Source organism: Mirounga angustirostris, unplaced genomic scaffold (genome assembly GCF_029215605.1).
Source record: "Mirounga angustirostris isolate CCGP_5_RB_7025 unplaced genomic scaffold, mMirAng1.0.hap1 SCAF_7, whole genome shotgun sequence".
In the NCBI taxonomy this organism is placed as follows: Eukaryota; Metazoa; Chordata; class Mammalia; order Carnivora; family Phocidae; genus Mirounga; species Mirounga angustirostris.
Genome location: NW_026991715.1, coordinates 113787746 through 113806083, shown reverse-complemented (window position 1 = coordinate 113806083; position 18338 = coordinate 113787746). Strand labels below are relative to the sequence as shown.

The following is an 18338-nucleotide window of genomic DNA, read 5'->3' as shown; positions in this document are numbered from 1 at the left end:
AGCGCACAACCTTCTCCTTCTGTCCTCAAATGCATACATGCGTACCCCAGCTCCAGCTCCGAATGAAAACCAAGGGGTGAAATTGTATGTCTCAATGCCTGCAAATTCCCAAGGAGGGCACCAAAAGTACTTGACAGTGAGCGTGCTGAGGAAATCGGGCAGCTGTTGAAGTCGCCTCCTGTGGTCCTGCCAAATGTTTGAAAGGGAATGTGCCCTGTGTGCGTGTGTGTGTTGCGGGGGGAGGGGGAGTTTGGGGGGTCGTATGCACAAGTGAGGGGGTTTGGAGTACCTGGACGGGGACGTCCGAATCTGTGGCGCTCTGCCTGCCCCCCAAGCGAGCGTTTGTGTGTTGTTTACTTCTCTCTGTGTGTGTGCCCGTGCCTCTGGGCTTCTGGGTGCTTCTGTGTTTGTTTCTTGGCCCCGTCTCTGTTGGACAGGGGTGACTTTGTGCTGTGGGCTTCTGTGTGCGCGCTCACGCGAGTGTGCTTGTGGGTGCGCCGGACGGGTGTGTCTCCGTGTCGGTGGCTGTGGTTCTGTATAAGTCTCAGCATGTCTGTCGGGGTGCCTGTGTGCCTGTCCGTGCGTGTCTGGGTGGGCACCGTCGTCTCTGTTTCCGAATGCTGGGGAGCGGCCGCCCAGGCGCCCAGGCCGGACAGGTAGCAGCCCCCAGAAGAGCCCAAGGCTCCCGGTCGGCCGGTGAGCGCGCCGGCCCCAGCCGCAGGCCTCGGGGCCAGCCGGGAAGCCCGGCAGGGAGAGGTGGCCCGCCCGCCACCCGGGAGCAGCCGGGCCCCGCCCGGGCCAGCCCCGGGAGGGGGCGGGAGAGGGGAGGGGAGGGCGGGGAGGGGAGGGGACCTCGCCCTTTCGGGACTGCCCGCCCGCCATTGGCCGAAAGTTGCCGTACGTCACGGGGAGGGCAGTTCCCTAAAGTCCTGTGCACATAACGGGCAGCGCGCACTCCGGGGCGGCTCCTCCAGCGCGCCGGCCGGGTCCAACGCGCACGGGGAGCCCGGAGCACCCCGCAAGCTGAGCGCAGGACGCGCCCCCAGCACAGCCACCCCCCGGCCGCTGAATGAGGCTTCCCGGCGTCCGCTCGCTGCCCGCGGCGCCGCGCGGGAGGTCCGCCCGCTGAGGCGCGGCGGGTGCGCCGGCAGCCAGTGCGCTCACCTGCCAGCCTGCGCGCCATGGGGCAGCCCGGGAACCGCAGCGTCTTCTTGCTGGCGCCCAACGGAAGCCACGCGCCGGACCAAGATGGCACGCAGGAACGGAACGAGGCGTGGGTGGTGGGCATGGGCATCGTCATGTCGCTCATCGTCCTGGCCATCGTGTTCGGAAACGTGCTGGTCATCACAGCCATCGCCAGGTTCGAGCGTCTGCAGACGGTCACCAACTACTTCATCACCTCCCTGGCCTGTGCTGACCTGGTCATGGGCCTGGCGGTGGTGCCCTTTGGGGCCAGCCACATCCTCATGAAAATGTGGACTTTTGGCAACTTCTGGTGTGAGTTTTGGACTTCCATTGACGTGTTGTGCGTCACGGCCAGCATCGAGACCCTGTGCGTGATCGCAGTGGATCGCTACTTTGCTATCACATCACCCTTCAAGTACCAGAGCCTGCTGACCAAGAATAAGGCCCGGGTGGTCATTTTGATGGTGTGGGTCGTGTCAGGCCTTACCTCCTTCTTGCCCATCCAGATGCACTGGTACCGGGCCACCCACCAGGAAGCCATCAACTGCTATGCCAAGGAGACCTGCTGTGACTTCTTCACGAACCAAGCTTATGCCATTGCCTCCTCCATCGTGTCCTTCTACTTTCCTCTGGTGGTCATGGTCTTCGTCTACTCCCGGGTCTTCCAGGTGGCCCAAAGGCAGCTCCAGAAGATTGACAAATCTGAGGGCCGCTTCCATGCCCAAAACCTCAGCCAAGTGGAGCACGATGGGCGGAGCGGGCATGGACATCGCAGGGCCTCCAAGTTCTGCCTGAAGGAACACAAAGCCCTCAAAACTCTGGGCATTATCATGGGCACTTTCACCCTGTGCTGGCTGCCCTTCTTCATCGTCAACATAGTGCACGTGATCCAGGATAACCTCATCCCCAAGGAAGTTTACATCCTTCTAAATTGGGTGGGCTATGTCAACTCTGCTTTCAATCCCCTCATCTATTGCCGGAGCCCAGACTTCAGGATTGCCTTCCAGGAGCTTCTGTGCCTGCGCAGGTCTTCTCTGAAGGCCTGTGGGAATGGCTACTCCAACAACAGTAGCAGCAGAACCGACTATGCTGGGGAGCACAGTGGATGTCACCTGGGGCAGGAGAAAGACAGCGAACTGTTGTGTGAGGACCCCCCAGGCACGGAAGACCTTTTGAACCATCAAGGTACTGTGCCTAACGATAGCATTGATTCACAAGGGAGGAATTGTAGTACAAACGACTCACTGCTCTAATACAGTTTTTCTACTTTTTATGAACCCCCCCCCAACAAAACACTAAACAGACTATTTAACTTGAGTGTAATACATTTAGAATAAAATTGTATAGAGATGTGCAGGAGGAAGGACAGCCTTCTGCCTTTTTTTAATTTTTTTAAGCTGTAAAAAAGAGAAAGCATATTCGAGTGATTGTTTCTTGTACAGTTCGGTTCCCTTTTTTGCATGGAACGTGTCAGGTTGTGTCTGAAAGGCTTCAGTCCCAGAGGACCTGGGGCTGCTATGTTTTGATGACTTTTCCCGTGGATCTACCTCATTGGTCAAGTATTAGGGGTAATATATATTGCTGCTGGTAATTTGTATGTGAAGGAGTCTTTCCTTCCTGCACCCTTGCACTGGAGGACCTTGAGTATCTCGGACCTTTCAGCTGTGAACACGGACTCTCCCCGCTCCTCTTATTTGCTCAAACAGGGTGTTGTAGGCAGGGACTTGAGGGGCAGCTTCAGTTGTGTTCCTGAGCAAAGTCTAAAGTTTACAGTAAATAAAGTGTTTGACCATGACTTCATTGCACCTGTTTCTCCAAAACCCCTTGACTGGAGTGTGGTCGCCTCCCCCACTGGAAACCACAGGTAACTATTTGTAATAACTGCCCAGGGACTTAATATGGAATGATACAGGAATGGCATGCACTGATTGCTTAACCCTTTCCTTTGCCTTTGAATCTGCCGCCGCAAACCTGTATCTCTCCTAATGCCAGTGCCTCAGAGCAGTTCTGCCTGCCGTCAGCATAGCTGGTCTCGCTGGTCCTATGGTGATGATTCTGTGTTGTTACAGCAGAAACACTGACTCATAGAAGCGGACTTATGGGCATCTGTTTTGTCCCTCTGTGCGCCCCTGCCGCCCACCTTCCAGTCCTACTTGTTTAATAGCTGCTTTTGTTATATATTGGCTGCATCTTATAGTGGAGATCTATGCACTGCGTCAGGGTTTGGTATTTTAAAGATAAGGAAGAAGCTCTTATGAGCAAGCCACTAAAACACAGCCCTGGAATTCCAAGGGAAACTGAAAAGGGCACTGGTCATAGGGAGAAAGCTGGAAAACACTTATCCAATGAATACCTCATGAGCTCGGAACAGGACTGCAGCCCCTCCTCCTTCTTTACTTCTGTCTCTTTCCCCCTCTCCCTTTGACCCTCCTCACTCGGGTATAAACCCTCCTCACTAGGGTATAAACCCTCCTCACTCGGGTATAAAGCCAGACTTCTCAGCCTCGGCACTATTAACCTTGCAGGCCAGATGATTCTCTGTGGTGGGGGGCCGTCCTATGCGTGGTCAGATGTTCAGCAGCATCCCTGGCCTCTACCCATTAGATGCCAGGAGCGCCCTCTGAATTGTGACAACCAAAAATGTCTCCAGGCCTTGCCAAATACTCCTCGAGGGGTGAAGTCACCCCTGATTGAGAACCACAGATAGAAATCTGTTTAGATTTTTAGATTCTGTCTAATGCCACCACTTGATTTTGCAGAGCATCCGAGAGGGATTTTCCATGGGTCGCCCAGTTTGTGACAGACCCCGGGCCAGCGTTCTTCCCTCCACCCCCCATGCTGCCTTCCGAACTCACCTTCCAGCCTCCCCGACACTGACTGTATTGGGGGTGGGGGACGTGCAGTGTTTGGTAGGGCTTATCCGTGGAGGCCAGGCCTGGGAGTCCTACTGCTTTTTTGTGGAGAGATTCAAATACCGTGAAGAGGCACAGGAGGGAAAATCACAAAAGTAAACACATTTCTTCTCCCACCCCCTTTCTATTTTTGCCCGTGTGTCTGAGCCAGAGCTTGGCCCAGGTTTGACCGAGTGGACCGTCCTCCTTGGCAATGCCAGCCTGGAGAGGATCAGCCTGCAGGTTCATTGCCATTTCACCCGCTCCTGAAGCTGACTCCACTTCTTTCTTCCCTTCTGTCCCAGCCAAGGTCCCCAACCAGAAAAGCATTGGCTTCCTCTGCTTCCTGTCAGCTCTGTGATGGGTGTCCGGGTGCACACTCAGCTCTCGGGAGAAAGCTAGGTGCCCGAGTTTCTGGAACGTGCCATGACGAATGGGAAAGTGGGTGCCCTTCAGCACTTTTGCTTTTTCTCCAAGGGCTTACCTGCCCGTTCTCACATTCTCCACCTGCTCTGGGCCCCCCACCCAGAGGCGTGGGCCACTTCTCCAGCTAATCTTCACCCTCCTGGTAGCCTCACCGGATCTTGGACTTGCAAGAGCCCATAGAAAGCATTGGGCATCCAAGGAGATGAAAAATCTGTGAGGGGTAATGACCTGCCCAAGGTAAGAAGCCAAGGATGTGAGAGACGGGGCTACAGCCGGAGAAGCCAACTGTTGGCTGTTAGTTCAGGAACCGCTGTGTTCCCTCCACCACATGATCATTGACTTCTGTCCTCACCCTCAATTGTGGAAGCTTTTCCCTGGGGCTGTCATATAACAAACTCCTTTCAGTGGATGTTTTTATTGCTCTCAGGTCTTTAGCTCAAAATTCAGGCAATGACCAAATAATCTGCAATAGAGGCAAGAGAAAGAATTGTTCTTTTACTCAACAAGAGTCTACTAGGATATCCTCAGCATTTAGGGGGAAGCTACAAGATTCCTTAGCCCACCAGGAATTCCAAGCCACTTCAGGTAGAAATTTCAAGTAGAAAAAAAAATGTTGTAAACTTTTCTGTCATCGTTGTAAGTCCCGTGGACAATAAACATTGTTTTAAAAAAAATGTTGTATATATATTCTTTTGGTTAGAGAAGCATCTGATGTAATTTCAGTTAAAATTCAGGTACAAGGGAGTTTAGCCATATTCCTTTAGGAATTCTTTTAATATAAAAACTTTGATCGGTTTTAAGGGTCTTGACAAACGGGCATTTTAGGCAGGTCTCGATCCCTTGCTTTCTGTCATCTTTTGTTTTGCGCTTTGGATGGGGGGAGGTGGGCAGGCATTTGTCGGTGTCCCTCTGTCCCTCCGTTTGCTGACAGGTTGGTTACATAAGGTTTGTGTTGGATGCATCATCATAAAGTTTTCTTTGCCTGGAGGGCAAGTTCCCAGAATCTGTCAAACGAGAACCTTATCCTGAGATGCAAGCTGGCAGGCGTACCGAGTGGCGGGTCAGGGTGGGCCTCCCCACTGAGGTCACCACGAGGGGAAGGAAGCTGGGGCAAAGGGGGCTTGGAAGTAGGACCTGGTGTCACGCAACACTTAGTATAGTTCTGATGAAACTACTACCAAAAGAAGCGCAGGCTAGAATCAGTCAGGGGCATTTATGGAGCACCTACCGTGAGCAGCGTGAGAAGAGCGGAGGCTTCAGTCTCTACCTTCTATAGCAGAAGATGACTAATACTAAACAGATCCCTTTTATGGAATCTTACTAAATGATCGGGATGGTGCTAGACACCTTTTTAGGCATTACGTCATCTGGACAGCCTTATGATGTAGGCAAGATAATTGTCCTCTCCTAACAAATGGGACGACAGAGGCTTAGAAAGATTAAGTAACTTTCCAAAGCTGCACAAACTGGTGAGCTGCAGAGTCAGGACTGGAACCCAGGTCCCTGTGAGTCCAAACCCCTGCAGACCAAGAAGCAGCCCAAGGCAGCTCATAATCCATGCCAGAAAGAGTGTAAGAGCTTGAAACGCAATACCTCGCCGAGAGAAGAGGGAGGTTGCTGTGGGCTGGGGCAGGAAGGAATGTGCCCTTCAAAGCATGTGACGGCAGGGCTGCCGGGGACTGGGACAGGAAACCAACCACCCAAGTGCCTAGTTTGTTTCTCCGAGCCTTTGCTTTGTCTTTTCATTGAGAATCGGGCAATGCTGAAAAGAGGATCTGAAACTTTAAAAGGAGCACTGGGGTGGAGCAGAAACACAGCCAGCCTTACATCCCGCATTCATTTTTGGTTCCGAAGTTAGGAAGTTCTCGGAAATGGAGCGGGCAGCTGGGACCTGATGGGAAATGTGGCAGGCCGACGCGGCCCTCTCAGGGGTGCTGTTCATTTTGAGCAGTCGCCTTCCAGGGCCAGGGAGATGGTCTTCTGACAGCGGAGAGCAAGGACAGTGAACGCACTTGGAACGAGACTTTTCACGGACAGTATCACGTCCACGAAATTCGGCCCTGCACTAATCCCTCCTTCACTGACAGTGTGCAAATACAATGGGAAGGAGGCATTTTTGAAATACCTAAGAGAGCAAACTTCCCAAGCACTCTCAAGGGCTTGAGAAATACTGGTATCTTATTGAATAATAAGAGGCAGGGTGAGGCAAAAAGAGGCCTGCCCTGGGATTCAGGCAGGTAGGTTTCAGGTCTCCACTCGGGCTCGCTCTCTCTCTCATGTTGGGTGAGGCCGTTTTCCTCAGTGGACCTCAGTTTGCTCATCTGTAAAATCATGAGGCCAGTGCAGGGGGTCTCTAAGCTCCACTCAGGTATGAATTCATATAGCCATTAATTTAGAAGCTAAGTACAGCCAGTAGTTCGTAATTCTAACTAGAATTGATGACATTTGTCATATAAATAATGATTGAGTATCCTGAGGGTGGTCAACTGGCAGAGGAGAATGTTGTGAAGACCTATTGATGCATGGTACCTGCCTTCACATATTTAAGGACCATCTGGGGGGAAAAGGAGCACATCAATTTTATGTGAACACCGGAAGGTAAGCAGAAACTTAGAGGAAGGTAGATTCCCAGCCCAGGTGAAAAAAGGACTTTAAGATCGAAATAGGTTATCTATCAGAAGAGTGAGCCTCCTGTCACTGGAAGCATTCAAGAGAAGCCCAAATAAAGCTCTGTGTGGGGATGAAGTACAAAGGGTTCCTGCCCTAAGCAGGGGCTGAACTAAGCTCCTTCCAAATGTGTGTCTCCATGTCCTTGAAAACAATAGACCTGAATGTTCTTAAAAAGTATTCAGACCGTTCCCTAATTCCAGCTGGCCTTCTCCCCAATTCCTCTGGATTTCAGAGGTTTCACTGCATTCCTAAACAGGAAACCTCCGGGGGAAATCAGGATCTCAACAGTCCTTGGCCATTGGGGGAAATCCAGAAATAGAGAAATAAGGTTAAGCAGTTTTCCAAACTATTAGACCTTTTCATCAGCTGCTCTTCCCATGCCTTTTGCAAATGACCTACTAACTCCCAGAGAGAGAATAATGAGAGCTGCAAAGTCCTCTCTGCAAAGGCTATTACATACTTCTCCACCCTCAGAATCAGTGCACTTCCTGTGGTTTTTCCGTCACCCTCACAGGGCGGGAAGGAAGGGAGGCAGGTCCCTGGAAAGCATGGAACACTTCAAAGCCCTCTGGTGCGAGAGCTGGAGACCTGGGGTCTCTCACAGACCAGCCACTAACCAGCTGGGCCACTGCGGCCAGGTCACTCTCATTCTCTAGACCTGGTTTCATCCTCTTGAACGAGATAGTTTGGTTTCCATGAGTCTTGTGTTTCCTTCTTCCAGAATTCTGTAAGATTTCAGGATGTTCAAAGCTGCACATCTGGCTGCAACACTTTTATTTTAAAAGCACATTTTCTTCTCATTAAAAAGGTAATAGATGCTCTTTGTAGAACATTTAAAAATAGAGGAAAGCACCAAATGAGATAAATCACCCATAACATTACCACCTAGAGATAGGCATTTTTTTTTAAATTTTTTTTGGACCTCTTTTTTTTTTTTTTAAGATTTTATTTATTCATTTGACAGAGTGAGAGACAGCGAGAGCAGGAACACAGCAGGGGAAGTGGTAGAGGGAGAAGCAGGCTTCCTGCGGAACAGGGAGCCCAATGCAGGGCTCAATCCCAGGACCATGGGATCATGACCTGAGCCGAAGGCAGACACCCAACGACTGAGCCACCCAGGTGCCCCTAGAGATAGCCATTGTTAAACGTGATGTGTATGCTTCCAGTCTTTGTCCTAAGCATGGCTATGCAACGGGTATAGATACATTTTTAAATAAAAATGAATTAGATTATTAATACAACTTTGGACCCACTGATAATAATTTTACAAATTCCTCCTTGAATATATTTTATGTATAATACAATCCAGATATCATAACTGGCCTGGCAATATGCAGCGTCCAACAGTTTTAAAACTTTCAGGGTACAGAGGAATCATCACTCCCGGAGCATTGGATTGCGAAGTCTGAGCTGGGCCCTAAGAATCTCTATTCTAGCAAGTTCCCCTAGATTTCTCTAACACCGGGGGTCCAAGGATCACATTTTGATGAGTAAGTTTACAGAGATAAATTCTGTCAATTAAACAGAATGTCCCCCACTTCCTTGCTAGTCGACAAAAAAGATGTTCCCATACTTGTCTCTTGGAAAGCATGCTTTCTGCAAATGGGCTCTAGTCTGCTTACAGAGCATAGGGAACTGACCACTGAACTCCTCGGGCATTGTTAAATGCCTCCGGCCCAGCCAGTTGACTTCTGTTAAAATAAATCTATTCAAGTTATATAGTGACCAAAACCTATTATTTGAAAAGTACAACAGCAGACTTCTATTCCACGGTGCACCTCTCGTGAGAATAATGGCCAAGAACTCCAGAGTGCTACTATGAACTCTGCATCGTGCTTGGCAGTTTTTGTGCACGATCTAATTTAGTGCTCACCCCAGCCCTACCAAATGGGTACCATTGTGTTTGTCCACATTTTATAAATAAGGAAACTGAGACTCGAAGGGGTTAACTAAGTTGCCAAAGATGACACGACCCACTGGACTGAAACGGAGGTATTCTGAACCAGAGCCCATGTGCCTCACTGCTAGGATATGCTGTCTTTCTCTCTTGGGGGGGTCAGGTCAGAAAGAAGGGGGCAGAGGACGATGAGAAGGCATTTTTACTGGGTGCACTTTGTTTCATTCTCCAGGGATTCTTTTCCTGAGGCCTGATTTATTTCTGAGCCTCACGACTGAGAGGCAAGCCCATGCCAGTGGGGGGTAGGCTGTGGCGAAGTATGAACGAGGAAACCAGATTGCCCCCCGTCTTTCACCATCATTCAGGCACTGTTTGCGGGCTTCCCCTGCTGGGCAGGAGGCAGAGATGGGCGCCTGGTCCCAGCACATTGGTTTGCGCTGAGTCAAATCCTGACCGTTATGGCAGGAAGCCCCTGACATCTGGCTTTGGGGTGTTTTTCCCATCTCTCTGCCCAGGTCTGTGTTAGTATCTGAGAGTTCACATTAGAGAATATCCCGGCGGGATGGGTGCTGAGCAAGCCCATTACTTCCCAAGTGTACTAAGAAACCCCAGGCTCCAAGAGGTGGGGTTGGTGACAAGGTACCAGGGGCCAGGAGGGGACCATCTCTCCTGGCTGGTTCTATTAGTAGGTTCCAGTGCTGAGAGGGGGAAGACTGGTGTTTCTGAATATATCCACTTCTCCAGGAAGAGAAAACAGTTTTTAAAATCACAACAGCCATACTCATGACAAAGTAAAATTCGGGTCCTAGGGATCTCTTGCTTTCTTTTCAACCATAACTGCCTTTGTCTGGAGAGTTTTCTTCTTTGGGTCCATTGTCTCTGTTCTACCGCCGAATGTTCCTCTTTATGAAAATCTTATTAGGTGTTCCTAAGTACTGCAAACAAGCCTGACCATCTGTGGGTGGGTTTTTATTGTTTTGTTTGGGTTAAGAGGTGCTCACAGTTCTCTGAGATACATTGCCAATTCTAAGTCTGTTCTGCTCACCACATTCAGACTTCTTTCCTGTTTCACTTCCCAGTGTCTCTCTGTAATTCCAAATGATCACCTGGCCTCCGCAGCTTCACAGAATGAGGGTGAACCTCAAGGGCCTGAGGTGGCCAGCCTTAGAAATCTTTTTCTATGGGATCATGGAAGGGCTAAGTGATATCAGTTTAGGTAGGAGTTTCTTGGAGCTATTTTATTTTACTGCAGGGGGTCCCAAAAATGATTTGGGGGAATTTCTGAGGAAATGCACATTCCTGGCCCCCATCCCTGAGATTCTGATCTGACAGGACTGTGGTTGGAAGCCAGCAATCTGTATTTTGCCACAATATCCCCCAGAGGACTGCGATGCTCTGAGGTGCTCTGAGGCAATTAGAGGACCTAAAACTAGCACTGTCTTCCCTTCCCTGCCCTTCCCACTAAAGAGCACAAAATGTAGGCATACAAAAGAAATGATCCTGCACAGTTGCATACATTCACAAAAAAAAAAAATCATCCTATCAAACAGAATCCTAATTTTCCTGTGTTACCAAATAAAACAATGTAGATGAAAACAATTTATAAGTGATAAAGAATTACTCCAGCTGACCATAAAATGCCCAGTCCCAAACCCTCTGCAGTGGACCAGAAGGTAGCAGCACAGGAGGAAAAGGGATTCTGTTGCAGTGATAGGCTCCTAGTCCAGTGCTCCTTCCTCCCTGACACCATGCCTTGGTTAAGCCAAATCATGCTAAAGTCTGTATGAATCTATTTGCCCAATGTACATAAACCCTCCTACTTAGAAACCTGACGGGGGTCCCACCCAGCTGCAGAGAAGAGTATGATTCATACATATTCATACATATTCACCCATACACCTCCACACATCCAAATAAACACACACACACACTTTTACATTGATGTCTATGCCCATATCAACACAAATACACACACACACGCATTTCCAGCAGCATGGCCACATCTAGGTTCTTTTGTGTTCCCCCCCCCCCCGAATATGTACACACATATAGGACACAGACAAACTCAGACCTAAACCTTAGAGAAAAACACACACAGGGATTCCGAAGTACACTTTTGTGTGCTCCCAATGAGCAAACGTGCCACGTCATGGAATCATGGGCCCACTCCTACCAAAGTAGGCACAGGTCCACGTGCAGACCCCTTGATTTAATGCCCATGTACTGAATTCCTATTGAGTGTCAGGAATTGTTAGGTGTTGCAGAACAGTGAGTGAACAAAGACAGTTTATCTTTGCCCTTATTGAGTTGGTGTGTAATGAGAGAGAGAACTTTTTAAAAAATGCATGCCAAATCGTAACTGTGATCGGTGCTATAGAGGAGATAGGTGGTGTTTTGAGGAATCTGACTAATTCTAAGAGCTCAGTAAGGGTTCCCCCAAAGAACTGAGGTTTCAGCTGGGAGCTGAAGGAAAGCTAGATAATTTCTTGAAAAAGAAAGGAGAGAAGAGCAGGCCACTCAGGTAGAAAAGCATGTGCAAATGTCCTGTGGTAAGAGGAAACCTCATGCAGGGATGCCTGGGTGGCTCAGTCGGTTAAGTGTCTGCCTTCTGCTCGGGTCATGATCCCAGGGTCCTGGGATCGAGTCCCGCATCGGGCTCCTTGCTTGGCGGGGAGCCTGCTTCTCTCTCTCTCTCCCTCTGCTTGTGCTCCCTGTCAAATAAATAAGATCTTTAAAAAAAGAGGAAACCTCGTGCATAAGAAGACTGAACAGAGGTCAGTTTAGTCGGTGTGCAGAGAGGGAGAGCAAAGCAGGGTGCAGGGTAAGCCCGAAAGAGGCAGAGCAGGGCCACACGTGAAGGGACTTTCAGGCCACACTAAAGATTTGGGTCTTTATCCCAAAAGCTTTTAGAAATCACTGATAAGTTTACAGTAGAGATCAGATTTGTATCTACTCTACAAGACACTCTAACGTAGATAAGGGCACACACATGGGTTCACAGGGATGCTTGAGTGTGTTTTCTTAGAAACGCACGTTTACATGTAAATATTCACTTAAAAACACTGCCTCTCTGAACACACTCTTAATGTATTTATGTGCATGGTATAACCCAGCGGGCATTGGGAGGTGTGGGAACATACTCCTCGCTGGGTATCATCAGGCCTAAGCCAGTCCTTGGGGTGGGGATTAGGTTAGTGGTGTATCAGACCCGATCCAAACCCTCTAACTTTGGAGCTTTGGGCTTTTAGGCTTAGCCTCCTGCCTGGGCCTCCTGCTCCGCTCCCACTCCTCTTGGCTCAGAGCACACATGACAAGGTGGGGTTTCTTCCAGAACATGATCATTGACTCTTCTTGGCCTGGGCAAGGAGGGGAGGATGGGCAGGTCGGGTTGCATAAAGATTGCCTTGTGCCCTCCCAGAGCTGTAAGCAGAGCCTCTGCCCAGCTCCAAGCCCAAACACCCTTTGCCCAGAGTCAGCAGTACCACGAGGAAAATGTAACGATGGGAAATCAGAGGTCTGCAGGTCCTGGTGGTGACTGTGGTCGGACCACAAGTAGTGCCTTCCCTAAGGAACCAGTGCATGAAATGTGACAGTGGAGGAAGAAACAAAGCCTGGCAGGAAAGCCTTCCAAGGCAAGATGTCCCACTGCATCCCTTACTGCTTTGGCACAGTGAACACATGTACACACAGATTTGCTCATTGACAAATTTTCCTCTGGTGGGTTTAACATCTCTCAACAGAGAAAGCAACGAGTAATTTCCTAGCCACAACACTGCATTATATTCTGTCCGATGAACTGGAACTACACTTGTGTGTGTTTGCTCCTGTTTACCAGCAAAGCCCATAAGGGCCTTAACCAGAGCCAGTGACAGACTCCAGGGTGATCAATAGGAACATTCATGCCGAATTCAAGGCTCACCTAGAGTCGGACATCATAAGGCCATAAAGACGTTCCCGAGTGACTTTTTTTTTTATACTTTAAAGACTCCTACCCACTGAGATTTGATGTTTTCCAATGTGTGCTTGGAAATGTTTTCTTCTATAATTAAAAATAATTATATAATGTAATTTGAAGCTCTTCTTATTTTGCTTCAGGCTGTGTAAGGAACATCCTTCTTTTCTCCCAGCTGGGTGCTCTTTTATGCTATCCTGGCAGCAAGCATATCAGATCCATCAAGTGCTGCAGACCATAGCTCGGTGCTCAAGGCGATATTGTGTTGTAACAATCCCTCGTATTGATCTAGCACTTGGCGGTTTACAAAGGGCTTTTATATCTGCCCTCTTATCTAATCCTTACAACTCTGAGGGCAGCATGCTTGTTCCCCTTTCACAGATAAAAAGACTAAGGTTAGAGGCACCCAGGTGGCTCAATCAGTTAAGCGTCCAAACTCTTGATTTCAGCTCAGGTCATAATCTCAGGGTCGTGGGATTGAGCCCCGCTTCGGGCTCTGCGCTCAGCTCGGTCGGAGTTGGCTCGTCCCTCTCCCTCTGCATCTCCCCCCCACTCACTCTCTCTCTCTCAAATAAATAAATAAATAAACAAATAAATAAAATCTTACAAACAAAACAAAAAACACTGAGGTTACAAGATTTGCTTAAGGGCATGGAGCTACCACATGGCAGGGTTGGGACTTGGATTTAGGTCTTCATGCTCAGTCAGGAAATAACACAAGTTTTCCTGCGCTCAGCTACCCTTCTAGGACTCAGGCTCCTCTTACCGTACTTCTCTGATTTCTGCTGCATTTTATCTTATAAATTCAGTGCTAACGCTCCCTGGCACTGGAAGCCACAGCTGCCAAGCTGCAAATAAGTGACTGCCTGCTCCCGAGACAGTCCCCAGGATGCTTTCAATATTGACAAGCCCCAAGCTTGGGTGAGCTCATGCTGGGAGAGGGCAGCGCTCATCTCTGTCAACTGTGGCTTAGAGCAAAAGCTCCAGGCCTTTCGGTTTCCTCCTGCCAGTCACCGGATGCACTTTCAACAAGTGGGAGCCATGGGATCACATACCTACCCAGCTGGGCAGCGCGTGGCTCACTGAGGCCATGCTTGTTCGCTTTGCCCAATTCCTCTTGGACCAGGATGCTTCTGTGGGAAGACCTGGTGTGATTTGCCCCAATCCCATGCCCACTGGGCACAGCCCAGCCTGCTTCAAAGAAGCCAAGTTCCACACCTCGGTAAACATTACAGGCTCCAGGAAGTATTTCAACTTCTTGAAAACAGCTCGTATTGGGCTAAAATATCTTATTTTAGTCATAGCAATCAGATGTTCTTGTTTTGCACACACCTCTTCCAACAGGTTTGCCTTCAGCACAGGTGAATAGTATTTAATGGGTCTGAGAAAACTTGGGATGGAGGACATATTGCCAATCACTTCCCCTCCAAGTGTCAGCTTATCTGATTTACTTAGCTCTCCAAACAACATTTGATTGATTGCTTGATTCATTCATTCCTTCCTTGAAAAGATGTTTGAACACTTAGAAATGGCGGAACCCGTGTTAGCTACGAGGGATGGAACTATGACCAAGATAGACATGGTTGGTCCCCGTGTTTTAGTTTCTTACAGTCTAATGGAGAAGACAGACAAGGAAAAGGGAATTGTAAACCATTTTTGGATCACTTTCCTCAATACTAACACCAGAGAAACTTAAATATACTAAATTGGTTGTCAGGATTTCACTAGGACTAGGAAATTTGCTGAGGTATATGTCAACCTCAGACTGACTCCTAATCATCTATAAAAATATTACTTTCTTCCTTTTGAAAACACCTCAGGGAGGGGCGCCTGGGTGGCACAGTCAGTTAAACGTCCAACTCTTGGTTTAAGCTCAGGTTGTGATCTCAGGGTGGTGAGATCAAGCCCTGCATCAGGCTCTGCATTCAGGGCGGAGTCTGCTTAGGACTCTCTTTCCCTCTGCCCCTCCACCCACGTGATCTCTCTCTCTCTCTCAAATAAATAAATAAATCTTTAAAAAAAATAAAAATAAAAACATCTCAGGGAAAAGTGTAGTTGACAGTGGCTTCCAAGGTTACCAATGGTCTCAGTCTTGGTACATCTCTGGAGTATTGTGTGCAATTCTGAAGCCACATTTTTTCAAGGGAAGGGGGACATTTGGGGCCCTTCTATGCTTGCCAGATTTAGCAAATAAAAACCTAGGACATTCAGTTATATTTTAATTTTGGATAACCAACAAATTCTTTTTTCATATAAATATGTCCCAAATATTGCATGGAACATACTTACACCAAAAAAAAAAATTCATTGTTTATCTGAAATTCAAATTTAACTGGGCTTCCTGAATTTTCATCTGACAGCCCTACACTAGAGAACAAGAGCAAAGATAGTGAGGAAATCTCAATAATGTGTTTCAAAAGGAATCTTTAGAGAAGCCTGACTTTTTAGCTTGGAGACAGTGATAATAAGAACCTAGATTTTTGTAGGGAAGCATTTTCCAAACAATTTTTTCTAATAGTATATATGGAAAATAGCAAATGGTACACTGGGAGGAAAAAAAAAGCTTTCAAGGTCAAAAGTTTGGGAAACATTACATGGCCAGCCTTCCCATTTTGGAGTTCACACTATGCAGAAGCGTGGTAAATGTTCTGAGCACTCTTGTGGGAAACAGACCTGGTTGACCTGGTTTAACTTAGCATGCCTACAGAATGCTATTTGTGGTCTTTTGTCTGTTTGTTTTATAGAGGACACCCATTAACATTGTGCAAACTTAACTACTCTGCCCAGAACACTTTGGGGAACACTGGCATAAAAAATAAAAGTTTTCTTCGAATATCCAGAATGCTGCTGGGTAGGGAGGAAGCAGATTTAGTCTTCGTAAGCCAAAGGACCAAGCTGTGCCCAATGCACGGACATCTGGGAGACAGATTTCTGGCCCAGTGTAAAGACGAAAACTTTTTAACAATTATAATAGTCTGAAAGGTAATGAGCTCGCCATCTGAAGATGTTAAAGCAAAACCAAAATGCTACTGGGGACACGAGAGGAAATTCTTGTTTCGTGCAGGAAATTCTCTGGGTCTGCTAGGAAAGGTATATTCACATAAAACACAGAGGGGCCTCCACCAGCAAACAGATTTTAAAATTATGTCCTGTGCTGAGTCTATCCCTCTTGGATATATTCTTACTGTGTTCCCTTCACATCTCTGGGCCAAATCTTTCAAGGATATTAGTCCTCTCAAGTTAATGAGCTTTGCTCTGATCTTGGCCTCTTCATAGCCTAGCCCAGCTACCTTGGGTCTTGGCTCTTTGGAACCCTACCCTGAGCCTCTGTGAGTGACTTATGGACCTTATGAGTAAATGAGAGCTCACATCTGAGCTTAGCACCTCAAAAGAAGATGGGGTGTGGAGAAACTTGGCTCCCTGCTCCCCCAGGACTGTGAGCCTCCCCCAGGTGGTCTCCACAGTGTGGTACAGACCACCGCATACCTGAAGCATTCTGCATAATGTAAGTCAATAGAGGTTCAAATCCCAGCTCTGCCTCTTCCTGAGTCTATGACCTGGTGAAAATTGCTTGGCCTCTCCAACTTATATTTTCCTCCGTGAAAAAAAAAAAAACAAGAATGATAAATATCTGCATCATAGTTTCATGGAAATGAAAAGAGATTAAAAGTACATTCCAAATACCCAGAAGACGGCCGGTACAAAGTGGACATTCAGTCAATATTTATTTAATGGATGACTGTGATTATTACCATCATAGTAAAGACTTTCAGAGAAGTTAAAAGATTTCTGTAGAATTGCAACAATCAGTGTGCCAAGACTTCAGGCCTTAGCGAAATCAATAAGCTGGAAATTGTCCCAATCTCTAGCACCTTTCTTTTGAGAACTTGAGAACAGAAAATAATGCATGTGTATTAAAGATCATAGTTTTCCTTCCTGCATGTCTTGGGCCAGTACTAGGAGGAGCACTGGATTTGGGGGCAGGTTGCCCCGGTTCTTGCTTTAAGTGACTCTGCCTCTTCTTCCGTGCTGGATTCCGGTCCTCATCTGTAAGATAAAGGGGTTGGACTAAGATTTCTCTAGGTTCCATGAGCTGTGCCTTTGAATGGAGGGCGATGGATGCAGATATGTTAAGTAATAGTCCATGGTACTTGGTGAAAGAAAGACCTTGCCAAGCGAAAGCAATGTGTACGCGCGCGCGTGTGCATGTGTGTGTGTGTGTACATGGCCACAGGATTTGAAGTCACTTTAATTGCCCCCTGCTCTTGTGCCCATCTGTAAGTCTGGAAATAAGGAGTTAAACCCAGAATTAGTTGTGAATGAGTGACCTCTGGATGGGGAGAGCTGGGTTCGAGTCCCAGTCCCGACCTCGCTGGTGGAGCCTGCTCTCCATCTCCAGGGTGTGACACCCCCTCCCGTCCCCACCTTGGCCTCCCCATCTTCCACGTGACACGTTTGGTCTGAAGCTCTGGGTCTCCTGGGAAAGCATCTCTGATCTATTTTCGCTTGGGTTTGCATGCTCTCTGCAAGGACTGTCATCGCGATGACTCAAGTTTTGCTTCTTTCTTTTGTTTGATCTGCTCTGGTTTCATAACATGAGCTCTACAGCCGATTTTAGCATTTCTTGGATTATGAGTGTCCGCAGGAAGGTCCCAGAGCATTGGTCTCCGTTTCTGCCCAGGATACTTGTCTCCTCCTTCCCCACGCGGCCCACCCCGACACTCCCTGCCATTCTGGTACAGGCAGAGCCCCTCCCCTCCCCTGGATGACACACTAAGTAGAGTCTGGTTTTCACATTAGCCGAGGGGAGGCCCTGAAGTCAGAAATCCTTGGCACGTGACTCACTTTGTCTCTTTGTGCCTCATTTCCCCCAGTTATAAATAGGTGGAATCTCACACTTTCTCACCTCCCAGTGTTTACCCCCACCACCAGGGAGGTGGTTTTGTGTCCATGAGGTGTCCCCTTGTTTCACAGATGGGCTCTCTCGAGTATCACAGCCCAGGGGCATTCTCTAGGAAAACACTGTGTCTCTCTGTCTCTCTGCTTCTGCACTGGGTCCTCTCCAGACTTCCCTTCATTACTGCCCGAGACACAGAACTTTCTAAAACACAGAAGCAACCTTCAGTGGCTCCCTATTACCTTCAGGATAAAGACCTCAGCGGGCAGGCGAGTTCACAAGAAGCACAGTAGAAACTCACCGTGAGGACTAATGACTCATCCGTCCATACACCCCCTGACTTGCACTCCTTCCCTGGGACCTGAGAAGTGTAAGACGGTGTACTGGGAATAAAGAAAGAGGGGGGAACAAGACTTGGGC

The 18338-nt window shown here is 48.2% G+C and overlaps 1 protein-coding gene across 11 annotated transcripts in view; it reads left to right on the top strand.

Moving 5' to 3' along the window:
* Positions 1-984: 984 nt before the first annotated feature.
* Positions 985-18338, top strand: part of ADRB2 (adrenoceptor beta 2) — a 114587-nt gene continuing 97233 nt past the window's right edge. For 8 of the 11 annotated variants that reach the window (XR_010413268.1, XR_010413265.1, XR_010413264.1 and 5 more), the window contains exon 1: positions 985-2370. Coding sequence is in view for 5 of the 11 variants with exons in the window: in XM_054504063.2 (XP_054360038.1) it covers positions 1182-2370 (1189 nt within the window). In the remaining 6 variants the exon portion in view is untranslated. Of the gene's footprint in view, positions 2371-3944; positions 8106-8136; positions 17144-18338 lie in introns of those variants that run through there. The other 3 variants (XM_064596688.1, XM_064596687.1, XM_054504059.2) reach the window with 3 other exon arrangements.